This window comes from Pteropus medius, unplaced genomic scaffold, assembly GCF_902729225.1.
Source record: "Pteropus medius unplaced genomic scaffold, Ma_sr-lr_union100, whole genome shotgun sequence".
Classification (NCBI taxonomy): domain Eukaryota; kingdom Metazoa; phylum Chordata; class Mammalia; order Chiroptera; family Pteropodidae; genus Pteropus; species Pteropus medius.
This window is the reverse complement of record NW_024347867.1, coordinates 3,006,669-3,024,471: the sequence shown is the minus strand read 5'-3', so window position 1 is coordinate 3,024,471 and position 17,803 is coordinate 3,006,669. Positions and strand designations below refer to the sequence as shown.

At 36.8% G+C, this 17,803-nt stretch overlaps 1 protein-coding gene across 1 annotated transcript in view; it reads right to left on the bottom strand.

Annotated features, from left to right (window-relative positions):
* MAP3K5 (mitogen-activated protein kinase kinase kinase 5) overlaps positions 1–17,803 on the bottom strand; it is a 169,623-nt gene that overhangs the window by 31,345 nt on the left and 120,475 nt on the right. Inside the window, exons 15-19 of the mRNA XM_039878994.1 lie at positions 11,956–12,089; positions 7,777–7,904; positions 7,217–7,353; positions 6,147–6,252; positions 1,226–1,383 (exon numbers count right to left, since the gene is read on the bottom strand). Coding sequence (XP_039734928.1) covers positions 1,226–1,383; positions 6,147–6,252; positions 7,217–7,353; positions 7,777–7,904; positions 11,956–12,089 — 663 coding nt within the window. The remainder of the gene's footprint in view (positions 1–1,225; positions 1,384–6,146; positions 6,253–7,216; positions 7,354–7,776; positions 7,905–11,955; positions 12,090–17,803) is intronic.

Sequence of the window (17,803 nt, the reverse complement as noted above, 5' to 3'; positions counted from 1 at the left end):
CTTTACTAGATAAGTACTATTTTTATATCCACTTTATAGATGAAGAAACTGAGGTACAAGAAGGTTAAGTAATTTGCCCAAAGTCATCAAATAGCTTGACTGTGTTGAAGCCTGGATTCAAACATCAGTGCCAGAGCCTATGCTGTCTCATCTAAAGCATACTGCATAGTAATCCCTGTATCGACAGGTAACATAGCAGCATTGCAGAGTGAACTCCTAGACACTGGTGAAAACTTCAAAGATGTGACCAAGAAGAGAAAGATATTTATTCATGTTGAAAAAGGCAGCTCTCATTGCTCTTCAGGTTTGGTTACACTACTCATTTCTGTATCAGCAGTACCCCATCGGATCACCTTCGAGCTTAAAGCAAACCAAGCTTTGTACAAAAGCGGCAGGTATGGAACACACGGCCCCTCATGAGAAGCTATTCACAAATGGAATAAGTGCCAGAAACATGGTGCATGGCAGGGCAAGAATTAACAGAAGTCCTCTGCCTTAAGGAACAATATGTTTGAGCTTTACTTCTAGGGAAACAAGTTCTTAGTTTAAACTTCCCTCTGGCATGGTGGTGTGGCGGGTGAGGACTGCAGGTCCTCAGCCACAGGTCACTGCTCTTCCCAGTCCCTGGATTCTGAAGCTTTGGCCCCTGGACTCTCTCAGCCCTATGCCCATATCTGGTGCTATTTTGGGAGGTGAGGCTGCTTCTCACACTCCCAAAAGTGTGACTAATGGGCAAATTAACAGGCTAGCAGAGTAGGTATATGAGAGTAAGATTAATGTACTTAAAATAACAATCATGCTTTTTTTTTTTAAATGGAGACTTCAAACTCTTACTATAGAGAAGTAAAGGAAAATACTGCTTTGATTTAATACTTAAATGGATAAAAAGTGTTCTTTTATCTCCCTCTATGGAAGATTTTCAGACTGTGTTTCCCAAAGAGCTTAAATCACCTTTTATGGAGTGATGTGTAATTTACACTGCACTGTGAAAACATGGTCAAAGGAAGTTACATTGAATCTCACTGTATGGCTGAGAAAACTAAGGCAGAGAGAGATCCTCAGTGTGATGTATATGCTCTGAGGGGAGTGAGTCTTCTTGAGCTGTAATACACCCTGAGATTGTGCTTACTTGGGCTGCTTTCCTTTTGCTTAAAAACATATGACACACACACACGGAACATCCAGTAGCTTTATCCACTGGTTTTTAAGACACTTGAAATGTGACCTTGAACATAGCGGCTTGTGGTTCTCCCAGTTCATAAAAGGGTGGTTTTCCTGTGGCCATTTCGATGATCGTGCAGCCCAAAGACCAAATGTCTGCTGCTTTCCCGTAGCCTCTTGGGCCTTTATCTATTATTTCTGGTGCCATATACTGAAGGGTACCTGGAAATAATTCAAACATAGTTTCATTTTAAAAGGAGAAAAAAGACGAATCACCTAATGACAGTTTCAATTTCTCTACATAAGTAAGACTACTTTAAAAGCATGAGTCAGGTCTTAATCTCATCTTTTTTGAGTTTCAGTTTTCTCTGCTGTTAATAAAAGAGGAAATAGCAATTTTATGATGGATTGTATCACTGATATAAAAACAGTTTACCAACATTATCTGGTAATGAACAGATATCTTCTCATGTCTTAGTGTAATTAAGGTTTTATTTCACTGGGACCTCTTAGAAATGTCTAACAATTAGTCATTTGAGAACAGAAACTACATCAACATACATTTTCTGCAATCAGTTTTTCAAGCGCATGAATTCTATTATGTGTATTTCTAATCTTTTCCAAAAAAAGTATAGGCCATTCATCCATTTCCTTAGATTTATATTTCTCAATCCCTGATTTGAATGCTTAATTCTTCTGTTTTCATTCTTATTTCTAAATCATGAAATCATGAAGATTCTGAAAGCCATTGTAACAAATAATATAAATTTTTGGTGTACTTTATTCTGTAAATCAAATATATATGGCTTCTGCTGTGTGCCTAGGGTCCATGGAAAAACAAGTTTAACAGGTCAAAGACAGTCCATGAGCCATTAGTACAGAAAAATCACCAGACAGTGTGAAGAATAAAATGAAAAAGCAAGGAGATTTAAAAGCATGTGTGGAATCAGAGTTGAAGAATGCAGTACGATGTAAAGAGAATGAAATGGGGAGCCAAGATGCTGTGGTTCTAGTTTTGGTCTGCTCTTTCATAGATAAACACTCAACTGCAGTTGTCTCGCTGGCTCAACTGAGAGGCTGGATTTGCACTTCTAATACCCTCTGGAGTGATTCCCCAAAGTCTAGCAATGAGAACATAGTGAGAACAGGAACAGATTATTGCCACATCCCCTGCTTCTGATATACTCATACGAATGATATAATCAGCAAACAGGAACCCATCCAAGATGCCATCCTGAATTATTTCAAATCCTGAGGCATGTGCCAAAAGAGCTACTTAAGTATTTTCTGTTCATAACCACTGACAGACATTTCAATAAATATAAACACCTTTTATAAATGCCTTGTGCATGATTTGTAGGTAAAACTGCTATGCAAAATTCCTCTAAGTTGTTTCTACAAAATCCACTGTCATGGGCTAGAAACTGGCTGGTCATAAAAATAAGTGTATAATTTTTGTCAAGTACTGTCATCTTACTAGGTTAATCCTCTAGACCTCATCATTACATGGCAGTAGCTCATATTCACATTCAACTGCACATGTTTGCTCTCAGCTTAAATCAGCAACATTACTGGAGGGAAGCATTTCAACTGGCCAGAGATAAGGTAACCGCACTTCTCAAATCATCTTTCCTGCTTTGATTTCTCTTCATTTATTGCTTCTCCCAAAGTGATCCTTTTTTATGATGTAAATAAAATTAAGTGGTCTTAGAAAGTATGTGTTGAAGCCTACCATTCCTTTTTGTTGTCTCTGGGTCTAAAATAGAAGTAATGAGAGAATCTGAGTTGTTTTAATATCTGGGTAGGAAATCCAACTGATCGACAATATAATGAATTTTAAAAATTGGACAATTCAAGTAATAACAATAAATTAGACAATGTTTTTATTCATCAGACAATATTTCAAAGAATGTTGTTTGCCAATTATATTTAATTATCCCCCATTGAAAAGTGCCCCCCCAAAAACAGGTTTAGTTATGTGTTCATATCTGTTCTCTTTATTCCACAAACACATGACACATAACAGTTTATATAAAAAGATTTACAGAGCTGGATAATGCAGTTATAATCCATTCTGAACATTAGCCTAAGGAAACAAGTGAGAGTATTAACTCTAAAACCCATACTTCATATATCTCTATTCTGAAGTTTTAAAAATTACTTTAACCTATTTTAGAATTTCTTTGCAATTGCAACCACTTGGGGAGCCACTACAGCTTAGTAGCTAAAAGCTTAAACTTTAACATCGCACTTTATCCATTCATTCATTCAGCAAATCTACATTGAGGGCCTACCATGGGCTAGGCACTGTTCCGGGCATTTAGAATATAGCTGTAGAGTAAACAGAAATCCCTGGGCTCGCGGAGCTTACATTTTTGTAGTGGGAGACACTACATAATAAATAAGTAAATTATATAATGTTAGAAAGTGATATGTCATGGGGGGGAAAAAAAACCAAAAACCAAAAACCAAAAAAACACAAGAACAGGGAAAGAGGAGCAGAAGTGCCCAAGGAGGGCTGCCATGTAAATAGGGAATTAAGACTTGAAGGAGGAGAGGGGCTTAGCCATGCAGACAGCTGGGAGAAGAGTGTTACTAGTAGAAGGAAAAGCATGTGCAAAGGTCCTGCATGGTGAAGGAAATGTGGGAAGGCCCATGTTTCTGGCACAGAGTGAGCCAGGGGGGAAAGTAGGAAATGAAGTCTAAAAGGTAATGGACTCAGAATCGGGTCGGAAGGAGCCTTGTTCACCATTACAAGGACTTTGGTGTTCATCTGCTCTGAAGATCAAAGTAGAAAGCCACTGAGGTCTCTAAGTGATAGGGCTTGATTCATATTTTAAATAGACAGTAGGGGCAAGAGGTAAAGCAGGGAGAACAGGCTACTGAGGTAATGCAAGTGAGAAATAAGAGTGGTAGCAGTGGAGGCGGTGAGGAACTGATCTAATTTTGGGCACGTTTTGAAAGTAGAGCCAATAGGTGTCCCTAATGGAATGGGTTGGAGTGTGAGAAAAGAGAGGCGCCGTAGATAATTCTAAGTTTGAGTGGCCATCAACTGACATGGGGAAGAGTGTGGGTGGAATAGGAAAGGGGAGAAGTTAATTCTACTTGGCATGTTAAGTCTAGTTTGAATCACAGCTTTATTACTAGCTTTGTGACCTTGGGAGAGTTATTAAACCTCTTTGAAACTTCATTTTCTCACCATAAACTGGGGAAGATACCTAAGGATTAGGGCTGATGTATGAATTTCAATGAAATAACATATGTAAAACACTTAATACAGTTGGGCATACAGTAAGCACTCCATCAGTGGTGGCTGCTCCTGTCTTCCCACTCGCTACATCACTAAGAGGTGAAACAGGCCAATGTCTTTTGACTCAGCTTATCAGAGGTTGCCTAAGCAGCTCAGACTTGGCCAGCTCCAAGTGAGTGCTGAGGCTCATGATGGTGAGTGATTAAAGAATCAAGGTCAGCACTGGGGACAGATCTTAGCACATTATTCGCATGTTGTCACTCTCACGTAAGGCCACTGCAAGAAGACAAGCAAAGGGCTCTGGGATGACTGCTTTACAACTTCGCAGTGAACTAAAAAAATCTTTTCAAGATTAACAGAAGATATAAAAATAACATACTGCCCAAATAAAATGTCTGAAAGTAGGAATTTTCCTCTCAGAAGTTGTAGAATCTTGGAAGCATCTAAAATGTCTCTTGCCAAACAAGACAGTACAAGAAAAGAAATATAAAGACGTTTAAAGTTACTAATAAGTTAGAATTTATTTTGTTCAAAAAAATACTTTCTGAATGTGTATGTTTTTTCTTTTCTTTTTTTTTTTTGGGCCTTGAAATACTCATTGCTGTGAGAGTAGGAACTAGGCAAGAGGTGTTGCTGATGGATTGTTCTGAGGAGAAAACTTATGGAATTTCTCTCTCTTCTTTTCCCCCTTCCAGGCTTCCAGAACAGATATTTCATTCAGTAAGGTGGAGAGAAAGATAGACTGAAGCAAGAAGGTCAAAGCAAAGAATAAAAGGAAGATAAAAAAAAAATCTGAGTTCTATCATTTATAAACCGCTGTGACTTCCGGCTGTAATGTCTCTTTTCTCACTCAATTTCCTCATCTGCAAAATGGAGGTACTACCTACCTCACAGAACTCAGAAATGGGGACATCTGGCCATTCTGCTTTGTATCAGACCAAAGATTATTTATCTTTTTTTTTTTCTAAATCTCTCTCTCATAATAATGATGAGAACTTAACACTTCACGAGCAATAGCAGAATGTAGTGATAAGAACTTAAAATGGAGAGCATTCCAGAAGCCATCTCGATAACTGTTGGGCAGTCATTAATCTCTCTGAGGCTCAGTTTCCTCTTGGCCACTGTTACCCTTTTGTAAAACACCTGGTCTCCACCCTCTCAGGACTTTGCTCTAGAGGCAGCTCAGTAGCTGCATTGCCTAATTTCTTAGGCAAGCTATCTCCCCACCCCACTTCTGAGTTGGTGAGTCATTTCCTCTTTCCAAATTGAAATCCTCCAGTTATTTATGTTGCGAGTAGAGGAATACACCACAGAGAGTAAATATATTAGGAAAGAGGGAATTCATAGTCCAAATAGGAAGTGATTAAGTTATGAGTAAGAATCACGGAGAGGCTGGGCTAAAAAAAAATGTTTAAAAAGAAAAATCCTGTCAGGGTTACAGTGACTGTAGGCCAACCAGGAGAGAAGTAATGACATGAAAAAGAAAAACAAAAAACAAATTGAAAGTTTTAAAATGTCTTCAGTGGCATTAAGCAGGAGACTGAACAAGTCATATAAATACAAGATGAGAAAAGGGCCAGATCAAATTCTGCATAACATTTTTCAGTGAGCATCAAGGGATATCAACATTAATATTTGTGAGAACAAAGACTAAATTTACCTCTCATGTTACGCTCAAATGCAAGAATTAGTTCTTTAACTACACGAGATCTGTATCACCATTGCAAAAACATACCAGTAAATGTTTCGGTACATGGGTTAATGCCGGCGAGCCTCTTTGATGTCCCGAAGTCAGAGATCTTGAGAATACCACTATAGGTATTAATCAACACATTGTCACCCTAGGGAACAGAGGACTTTAATCAAAAATGTTATCTTTCTTCCAATACTGTTTGAGGTTGGCTCGCAAGTCCAATAAGAAAAGGTGTCCTTAGAGCAAATGAGGACACTAAACAAGGACACTAACTCCTCATTAACGGTTAATCTCAACAGTGAATTTTTAACACCATTTTTTTTACAAGTTATCAGGTCACAAGGTCAAACACAGTTCCTAGTCAAAGCTTGCTGTAGTTCACAGACAGTAGAAGCTATCCATACATGGTGCATGCAAGATACATTCAGTTATGATATTCCTAATTTCCTAGTCACTCTACTTTCTTTTCTATGTTGTTTTACTTCTTTTCCTGAAATAGTTAGGGGTATCACAAATAAATGGGCATTTGGGTTGATTTTAGAGTAATAATATTAACTTACATTTCCACAGTCCAGACTTTGTCAGAAATTTATTAATTCTGAATTTTCTCTTTTCAAAGAGAAACTAATAGGTTATCTAATTTTAGTTTAATGCATAAATATATGATACTTGTGAGAACACGGTGTTTTATTTTTTTTCCTTCTAACCATTCATCCATTGAGCTATTGAGTCAATAAACATCTACTGAGCAGCTACTGTGGGCAAGGATACAAACACTAAGTAGCCTGTAAGCTCCCCAGAAGCAGGGACCACATCCTGTTCACCTTTGTTCCACCGTGCTACCACACAGAGCACCTAAACAGTGCCAGGCATGTAGTGAAAGCTCAATCTTTTGTTGGCTGATCATGGTTATGGACTTTATTCTTTGGGTAGAAGAGATAAGACATGAACATCAATAACTGATTGAGGGCAGAGTGGTATCTCATATGTCTGCTGTTTCTAAGATTATTTATTCACCATTCTAAATTAATATCCATAACACAATATGGTTTCTGCAAATAAAATAATTACCCACCAAGGAAATTATGAAAATGAATCCTGGTTCATCTTACCTTTATATCCCTGTGAACTATCTGATTGTCATGGAGGTATTTTAATCCTTCAAGTATTTGCTTTGTATAAAAACCAATTGTTTGCTCATTGTCTTTCAATGGACCCCATTTGGAACGAAGGAGAGCAGAAAGACTTCCTATAAAGTAAGGAAAAACAGCAGATAAAATCTTACCCAAATGAGTTCTTTAAAGTACATTAATAATGTAACACTAATTTAAGCTAACATTTATTGGTTATTCACAGTGGTCCAAGAACTTTACAAGATACTTGGGCTTAAATATGAATAGGAAAGTGTCCCTGCTCTGAAGATGCTCATTATTAAAAAGTTAGTGAAAAGCCACTCATTTGTTAACCTTAATCCAAGTCACAATGACTGACAGTAAAATGATTCAGATATTTATTTGCTGTCTCCTAATAAACTGCAAGGTAATGTCACAAGTCTAATTTTTCTTTTAACTTAGACAAACTAAGACCTTAAACTTGTTAATCCTGTTCAATTTGACTCCTCTTCAAGGCCCTAGAAATTTATACTTTTTAAAGAAAGAAAAACATCTCTTACCTCCTGGAACCTGCTCCATGAAGATTTTAATGAAACCATTCTCACTGAAAGAGCCCAGATATTGGACAATATTTTTGTGCTTCAGATGCTTATGCAATGCTATTTCTTCATGTAGGGGCTGGGAGTATCTAAAAGACATGCAAATGTCGATGAGCTAATTGTGTAGCCAGACTTTAGCATATAAATTTACACAGTACAAATTGAAAATGTCATCTAAATATATGCCCATGTATAAGATCAAATATGACCATCTAAGCCCTTTATTTATAATAACATAAACTCCATGAAGCTGGAGCCGTGGTAGGGTCGAGGGGAAATGTTTGTCAGAAACTTGTTTAAGCCTTTTGTATATATTAACTCGTTTCTCACAACAATCCCATGAGAAGGTACTATTAAGATGACCATTTTACACATGAAGAAGTTGATTCACAGAGAGGATGACTAACCTGTCCAAGATCTCAAAGCTAGTAAGTGACAGAGCTAAGATTTGAACCCAAGAAAACTGAAATCATCCACACAGCTCACTGTCTACATTAACATAACTTTGGTCTCGTAACTTTATTATGGCCTCATAACACAACTTTACTATTCCAGGAGACTCTTGCCCAGGAAAACTAAAACTGTAAGTAACTTTAACGTTCATTCCAGAACTTACTGAAAGACCCACCTATCAAATATTCAATGGAAAACATAAAACCATTTATATCCCAAGTTCCTTTGAGGCCCTTGCCTCAAAATCCTCACATTACTGTGTCCGCCAATTCTATTTTATCAGGCTTTTCCCCCAAAATCATTACTAACCAAGACCTCACACAGTAAGAGCAGCTCTAAACCAGGCTTCAAAATCATGTACTTGGTGTATGTTGCTTTATCAAATTATAAAATGAAAATATTTCACATTACTAGAACAAATAGAACACCACTTCTGATGATTATCTGAAGTACTATAAAACTTAGACTTCTAAATAATAATCCTAAACCCATTGTAACTCTACTATAATTATTGTATAACTATAGTAGAGTGTCAGCAATGATAAACAGTATCAAAGCTATTTCCTATTTTTTTTCTGCCCTGCAATGAAGGCTAAAGATGTGAAAGGCACCAACTAAGACATATTAAATACGGATCTGATGCCTCATAACCTGCCTCAGTCCTCCATACAAAAAATGCTTAGCTCTTACAAGGGCAAATCCATATAAGCAGAACAGATTTTTCTGAATGCCGATAAGTTAGTATGGTTAGTATGAAATAATACTATTTTCATGAAGCTTTTCAGGATAAGCTATAAATTATTAGACTACAAAAATCCAAATTTATTTAATTTAAGCAAACTTCTATAATCTGTGAAATAATACTCAAAAAGCTTCCAACAATAACAAAAAATTGACTTGTATTTTAGATCTTTTACTCATTTTATCTTTCTTTAGAATCACTCTAGGAACTATAAAGGCAAGTATTAAACTGAGCTCTTTAACATGCTATCAGTTAAGGACAACACCACCATTTTGATAATTCCTTAAATGAGATAACATAAAAAATATCAGTATATAGTTCTACCATTAAGATACTTAAGTAATGATTCTCAACTATGAAGACATTTTCACATTATTTTTTCCATGGAGTTTAAAACATTTTATTAATACTAGTTAATGAAATTGCTCTTGATATACATGAGATAAATTAGTGGCAAATATTGGGCCTATTGTACAGATTTAGGAGATCAAGATCACTAAATAACTTTAAGCAAGTGACTAACTCAGTTTATGATGAACCAAAGGGCTTCCCCACCTTCTGACCATCTGCTGAAAATTAATCATGAATGTTTAAATGTTAAGATCATAGAAAAGCAAATATATGCTCCCTCTCCCCCACCTCTGTATTATGTAACCGAAGGATAGCTCGAAAGTTACAATAATCATCGGGATTCATCATAGCTAAGAATAAGAACTCTTCTTTAATATGGAAATGATTAGTAATACCCAACAATTTTCACTAAGTGTAAGTGAAAGTGTGAGTGCCAAGCAGTAAATAAGCATGAAATTATAATTTGTTCAGGTCCATAAGCTATGCTTGTCTATGGGAATTATAAGCAAGTCCTATTTCTTCTCAATTAACTGTAACAGTGGAAGGAGGAAATGGTATAGATAATCAGAAATACTTATATATATTCAGCTTTGAAAACTCATTAATCTATAGTTGTCTCCAGAGCACCAACTCTGAGTCAAATTCCCACTATAATCATCTAAACCAGTGTTTCTCACTTTGGCTAGACATCTGGCCTATCCCAGAATTTTGGGTGGTACAACCTGAGCATTAGCGTTTTTAAAAGTTCCTCAGTTGACTCTAATATACAGCTGGGTGGAGAAAAACTGATCTAAACAAATAGTTCAGGGGTTCATAGAATGTTAGAAGAGGAAGCCAACCCAAGATTAATCACTAGTTGGGATAGATTATGACAGTGTACTTAAAATCCACCACCTCTCTCTTACAATTGCTCCAACAAAGTGTTTTCAGAGTGTGAAGGAAATACAGAAGACACTATTTTTGTTGCTATAATCCTTCATTACAGATGGCAATGTTTAGTGTATGCTGGATCATGCATTATTCACACCCATCCTAGTACTTTAGCAATTATTCTAGCTGTTACCTTTCTAAAATGCAACATCTAAACCTCTCTAGGGCACACAGATGGAAATACCCTTGTGTATTGTATCTCACAATAACAGGATAGACTTCATTGCAATCTTCTTTTATAGGAAACAAGAAGTTGTCCTGTGCCAGCTGTTCAAGAGAAGGGCCTGCCATGCCTGTTTTTGAAGAGCCCATATTATGCTCAGTGCATTATTATGGAATGTGACCTTTGTTGCTGTCACTGTGCTTTATGTGTGCTTTGTGTATAGCTTTGTGAAAGCTACAAAGATGATTTTAAAAGTGGTTTTCTTCTGTATACCTGCTTATCTTCATCTGGTGGTGGGAGCAGAGGGGACGTTGCTAAACATTAATGAGTTTGCTACAACAGTTTGATAGTGACAACTCCTTTACATTTTTATATTGTTTCAAAATCTATTCTATGTATATGTTACTTAAGAACATACAGGAATATTCAACAAAAATTTTAATATGACAAATTTATATACATTACTCTAGGTTCTTAATGAGTAATTTCTGTCACTATTTCATAAGAGTTCACACACACATCTCATGAATTAAACAAGAGGAAACTGCAACAACAGCACAGAAAACATGGAATCATACAGGTGGCAGACAGCAACAGCTGTCTGCCTACTGAATATCTGTTCTTCTCTCTTTCTATGATTTTGTTTGGAGAAACAAATGGCTGCTGAGCTATGAATTTCACAGTTTCTCAGCCCTGCTTCCCACCTCCTCTCCTGCCACCCTCCCTTAGGTGGGACAGGATGGCTAGAGAAGGCTGGAGTTGGGTATTTCCCTTCTCCCAGGTTGGTCAGGCTCTGAGAGCACCCCAACAGGCTAGGCCCTGGTGCAAATAGTTTCTCTTAAGAGCAGGCCTTGTTAAGAACAGAATGCTTTGGCATATTTCAAAATGATTCCTTTCCCTGCTCCCCGTCAGAAGCGCCATGGGATTTTTCTCCTGTATTAACTGTGAGGACCTGGTAGGGACCCTGTAAACAAAATGCACAAAAGTGTGGCGCTCCCCTATGAGTGTCTCTCCACTTTAGGGGCAGTGGCTTCTCCTGTGACCTGACTTATCTGATGGATCTAAGAACAGCCGTTGATTTATTAGTTTGTTTAGCTTTCTAGTTGTTGTTAGGATGGAGTGACGACCTCTAAGCTCCTTATGTGCCAGACTGGAAACTGGAACCTCTGGTTCAAACCATTTCAGAATGCTTACCCCGCATCTATGCATACAATAAACCAACCATTATCTGACATAAACTGGGCCCAAGACACACAGGGCCATTCTCTTTTCTATTCTTTGCAAGTCCTGTCCTTGTTACTTCAGAAATGCTGTCTGTTTCCACCAAAGTCTTGTAATTCATTGAAAGATGCAGCAGTTAAGCCTTAGAGGGAACTAATTAAAACAACGGAGTTTTCAGACCGTTTCATTACTTAGAATATCACCAAAATATTTCCTAAAATGCTACAAACAACTCAATATACCTTAGAAAATGGCTTTTTACTAACCCCAATTACTGTACCTGCTATCTCTCTCTGGGATTTCCTTAATAGCAATTCTGACTTGGTTGCTCAGGTCTCGACCTGCGTAGACTATCCCATAAGTGCCTTTTCCTAAAACAACTCTGTCACCATTTTCATCATGTTCATAGTCATACTGCAAAGAAAAATGGGGAGAGAAGATGAAACATTAGTTGCATTCTACATTTTAAACATCAACTTTTCCAAGAGCAGTTTTCATTATTTTATCAGGTAGCTTTAACAGGGGAAACATGATGACATTCCAAAAAGCGGCTTCAAGGACCAAAACAGAGACACTCTCAATATAAAGCAGATGGCGTGTCCATGTTTCCACAACTGTTGTGAATACAGTGGGGATGAGGTATTTAAATGGATAGGTTTCTTCAAAAGCTCACTTGGATTCTTTTACCCATTAATCCTCTTTTTCATTGATTCTGGTGATAGTGTGATTAGCATCAATATCTATCAATACCTAGCACATCTAATTCATCTTTCTTTTGTTTTTCAGCTTCTGGTGCTGTCTAAGTATTTCACAACTCTACCAAGAGAATACAACCCTTAAAAGGCTTTGGTTTGGGTAAGAAGAAAAATTTAGGGTCTTACTAGTTGACATTGGTAAAGATTTTTTTTAATATCATTCCCAATTCTCCAAGACCAAAAACAATATAAAAATAGAAAATAGAGGGAAATTCATCTTTGACGTAAAAAGGAAATCTCTATATTCCTAAACCCCAAACTGTCAGATGTATTAGTCACGTATGGAAAACTGGATCAAAATGAAAGGCGTTTACAGAGAATCTGGTAGAAACCTCTACAGATCTGGAGGCATCCAGAAAGGCACATCTCTGTCTCAGACTGAAATTACAGGATGCAGGGACATCAAAGATTAAGACATGTCTTTAAGCTAGCACATTTAACATTAATACTGACAAATAACCCAAATGAGAACAATGATCTTGGATTTTTACACTCACAACATAGCTTTAAAATACATAAAGTAGAGCTGATAAATTACAAAGAAAAATAGACAAATATAAACTACAATAGGTATTAACAGAACTTTTTTAGAAACTGATATATCTAGAAGACAGATTTAAAATAAAGACCCTAATGGCACAATTAACAAGTTTGATATAACATATACAGAGGGAGAGAGCCCTAAACCCAGACATAAATTCTTTTCAGGCATTATGAAAAATATATAATAATTGGTCATACTAAGCCACAAAGAAAATTTCAACAAATTCCAAATAACTGATACCATAAAAACCAGATCTTTGATCACAGGATATTAAAAATAAGAGAGGCACTGACTACTGAACTTTAATCAATTTTATTGATTATTTTATTCATTGAACTGATCAATGAAATGAATTACAAAATAGTTTAAAAAATCACAAGAAGTACATTACATATCAAATACCCACACATACAGAGGTATGTAGATGACAATTTTCATGGCCTTAAAGAATTGCATTAGAAAACAAAGAAAAATTTTAAATGATTAAAGTTAAAAGGTTAAGTCAAAGAAATATTAAAAAATAATATATGACTATCCAAAGATAGTAAAAATGGGCTTCTGGTTTTAGAGGATTAGTTACATGAAAACCTTCTTGCTAAAAACACCTAGATAAAATAAGTTATATAAACTTTTAAATGTCTAGCCAGTGTGATTAGCATCAATATCTATCAAAAAAGTAAAAAAGTAAAAACTACCAGGAGCTAGAAATAAAGAGGAAAAAGAACACTCGACAGGTAATCTCAAGCACTGATGATATCCCTGTGGCCCACAGTGTGGGGATGAGGGCAGGGCTGTCAGTCTCATTAATCTAGGGCAAGGGCCAGATACTGAATATTTGCAGATCTATGGGCCATATAATCTCTGTGGCTACTACTCAGCTCTGCCATTATAGGGCGAAAACAGCCCAGTCAATATGTAAACAAATGGGCATGTCTGTGTTCCAATAAAACTTTATTTACCAAGAAGTGGTAGGTTGGATTTCACCTTTTGGGCTACAGTTTGTCAATACGTTATCTGGAAAGTTAGTCTCAAAGCCCATGAAGGGATAAGAAAAGAGGCCTTGTGCCAACATTAAGTAAAGAGCTAGAACACAAAAACCAGAGTCCTTAAATGACTTTAACTTGGTGAAAAGTCAGCCCACTGTACTGAGAAACAAAAAGAAAGCTTGTCTGTCTCAAACTGAGCTCTGAGTAGACAGAAAAGAGTCTTCTCTGAATACTTTCAACCACTGGCTGATCCTCATGCAGTTTGGAGTTCAAATTTATACTTAAAATACCCATAATTGGTCTTGAGCATGTGACATCCCTAAAACACTTTAAAAGGAGGCTCTCAATATAAACTATGCAGGATTTTCACTGTTAATGGACCACTGAAATTGAGCTCACAATTCAAAATTTTTAAATATATAAGGAAATAATTCACCACTAGTGAGAGCTGATTTGACAAATATCAATCTCTAAAACTTCATAAAATAAAAAGAAACTGAAACTGTAAAGTACATTTAATGTAAGTTATAAAAATAATAAATTAAAAAAATATATAAAAGATACTCTGAAAAAGGTCAGGCAGATTTGAGATACAAATATAACTTCCAGAAATTGAGCCTTAAATAGGAAAAGTGAAAATAAATTCACACTCAGATATATTATAGGGAAACTACAAAATATGAAAGGCAAAGAGATCATAAAAGGAAGCAGAGATCAAACCAACAAATTACCTACAGAAGTAGATAATCAGATCACTGCAAACTCTCTGGGGTATACATTCTCCATTTGAAAGACCACTACCACAGAAAATAAGGAAGATGTGTGTGTGTGTTGGCAGGGAGGGTGTTGTTACCAGCTCTAGTTTGTTTCCAACAGGTTTCCAAGTCTAAGAGAAAGCAATGAGGTTGTATGCTCTTGGGTTAAAACTATGCCCAATACTATGCCAGGACTGGGTGAGCAATGACCTCCCTGTCATGGGCCCTTCTCTGGCTAAGGACAGAGGCCAAAATCTGGAAGGGAGGTGACTACTTTCCCAGTGGCAACGCTGAGCACTCATTCCTAGGTACCTAGTGGTAGATTAGAGAACACTCTTATTCTGGCTGCTAATGTAGGCTGAAGATTGTCCTAGTCCAGAGCTGAAGACTGGGTATGTCTTCAGGTGAGACAACAGGTAGCAGGGATCATTTAGCAATTTCACAGACGAAGAGATAAAACTGGGCTCCAGCAAAGAGGCAGTAAACATAGTTCAAAAATGCTACCTGAAGAAGCCCCAATCTCCACATCCAATTCCTGTGGTCCAAATTTCTGCCATGCTGTGCCATGCATGCTGGAAATCTACTAGCCAAGACCCAAGCCAGCAGGAGGCAGGGCAGGGACCATCACCGAAGTAGTTCATCCTTGCCAGTGTGCACCCTCAAAGGAACAGAAACCTATACACTGAACCAGATACTACCACCACCTTACGTTATTATAATGCTCTATAATAATTTAAAAGAAAAAATTAACTTTCGATAACCCATCTCATTTGATATTCATAATAAGCCTGTCATAGTAGGGAAGGTCTATGATTAGCTCCAATTTACAAATGATCAGTGAAATGATCTTTTCATTTGATCTTTTCCAGTGAAAATACGTCAAAGCTGTGGTTTAAACCCAGCTCATAAGATTCCAGATTTTGAGTTCTTTTCACTACCAATGCTGTAGGGAAATCCTATAATAGCATAAGAGCTTATAAGGTGAATATTAGCTGTTTCCAAACACCTGTATTATAAAGGTGTTCCAGCATACTGTCAATATCCACTAGACGGCCATTTGCTTATTTAAGTATACAGCTGGTCAACCTCTGGTGGTTATCTGAGACTCCATTCTTTCTCTTGCTTCCCATATCAAACTGATTGCCAAATGCTGTCAGGTTTATCTTTGCTGTTATTGCTAGGATCAAGTCCTTTTTACTTTTCTTCTGTGGTACTTATATAGACTCTTAAAAAATCTTTTTAATTAAAGTATAGTTAGCATAAAACATCTTATTACTTTCAGATATATAACAGTGATTCAACATTTACATACCTTACATTGTGATCACCATGATGAGTCTAGTAACCATGTGTCACTATGCAAAGTTATTATGATATTATTGACTATATTCCCTGTGCTGTACACTACATCCCGTGACTTATTTATTTTAACTAGCCTCCCTTCTCCACCCTCTCTTGTTGCCCTGATCTCCAATTTATTCTACATTAAGTTGACAGTGAACTTCCCAAACCAAAAGTTTCAGAGTGCACTTTCCAGGTTCATACCACTGCCTCTGCTTTATTAGATCAAATCAAAATTCCTTAATACAGCATAAATACTCTTCAGGATCTTACTGTGTCCAAGCTTCTCTCTCTCATCAATCTCCTCCAAAATCTCTCAGCAAGGTTCCCAAGATCATTGTGCCTTTACACACATTGTGCTTTCTACCTGGGTAATTCTGCCTCATCCTTCAAAATCAAACTCCAGGAAACTTTCCTGAATCACCCACCTGACCCTCAAAGTCCAGGTTACGTTCTGATCTGATGTACTTCCAGGGCCACCTGCACTCACTCTCCCATGCATTTATCGCTCTTGTCCAGTCTGTTTTCCAGTCTGGACTCTGATCTCTTTGAGAACTAAGATTTTATCTTTAATTGCTCTATCCCTAGTCTGAACAATATATGGCTTATAGCAGATGCTCAGTAATTATTTGCTTAATTAGTTAATCATGGTATAGAAAAATTGATAATCTTTTTTTCAATCAAGTGACAAAACAAGACATTTAAAATCATTATCGGTTTACTTTTGGTTGAAAGGAATTTTGCCATAGGGATATTTATATAGCACAATGAAGAATATACAAGCCTAGATGAAGCTGCTTGAGTTTTAGTTTCCCCCAGAAATCTAACACATCAAAAGGCTATTCTTTTTTAAAAGATATTTATTAGGTACAGAAGTTGACTTCTGTTAGAAGTAGTCATAGTAAAAACCAAAAGGACTTTTAGTAAGACGGACATGATTGAAAACTGTTCCAATGAGTAATTGCTGCTTGGTTTCTTTTTATCTCTTCTTTCGATTCTTACAAGACAGAGATATAAATTGAAAAGGCAGGTTTGAGGAGACTGGCCCAGCCTGTAAGGACATAGAATTATCCATGTGATGGCCAGAAAAAGCAGAACAGAGCTGGGCCAATGGAAGGCAAGATATGTGAAATGGTAAATATGGAGAAAAAGAGGAGCAGGGAAAGGAGTGTTTTAAAAAATAAAAAGTAAGATTGCACTGCTTATATATTTTGCATTCTATTTCTATGGCAATAGGCTAGGAATTCAGGTTGTTGCTACGGGAAACGATTGCATTTTGAAGCAATGATGAGAATACTTCTAGAATCATCCCTCTATTGTTGCCTGCCCAGAACAATCTAAACTGGTGCTGGAAAGAAAGTCGGAGGAGAAAGACAATACTGACAAGGCCAAATGACAAAGTGGTGATTCATTTAGTCCTTGCACTGTGAAGGGACTGATGGTAAAACAACCACCTTCCAGAAACCTATGTACTTCTCTCTATATTTAATTATATTAGGTGAGTGATCACCTCAAAGACCCAAATAATAGCTTTGTTAGTTTTCAGTCTGTATTGCCTTCCTAATATATAAATGTGAAAAACATTAACTATTAATAACATTAATAGTATGCTAAAAATGCTGCAGGTATAAATATCTATTTTGATTGATCTCTCCTCTCTCAGATCTTTGCTCAAAATCACCTTCTCGACAAGTCTTCCCTGACTTCCTCATCCAAAATTGCACATCCCATTACACTGTAACTTCCT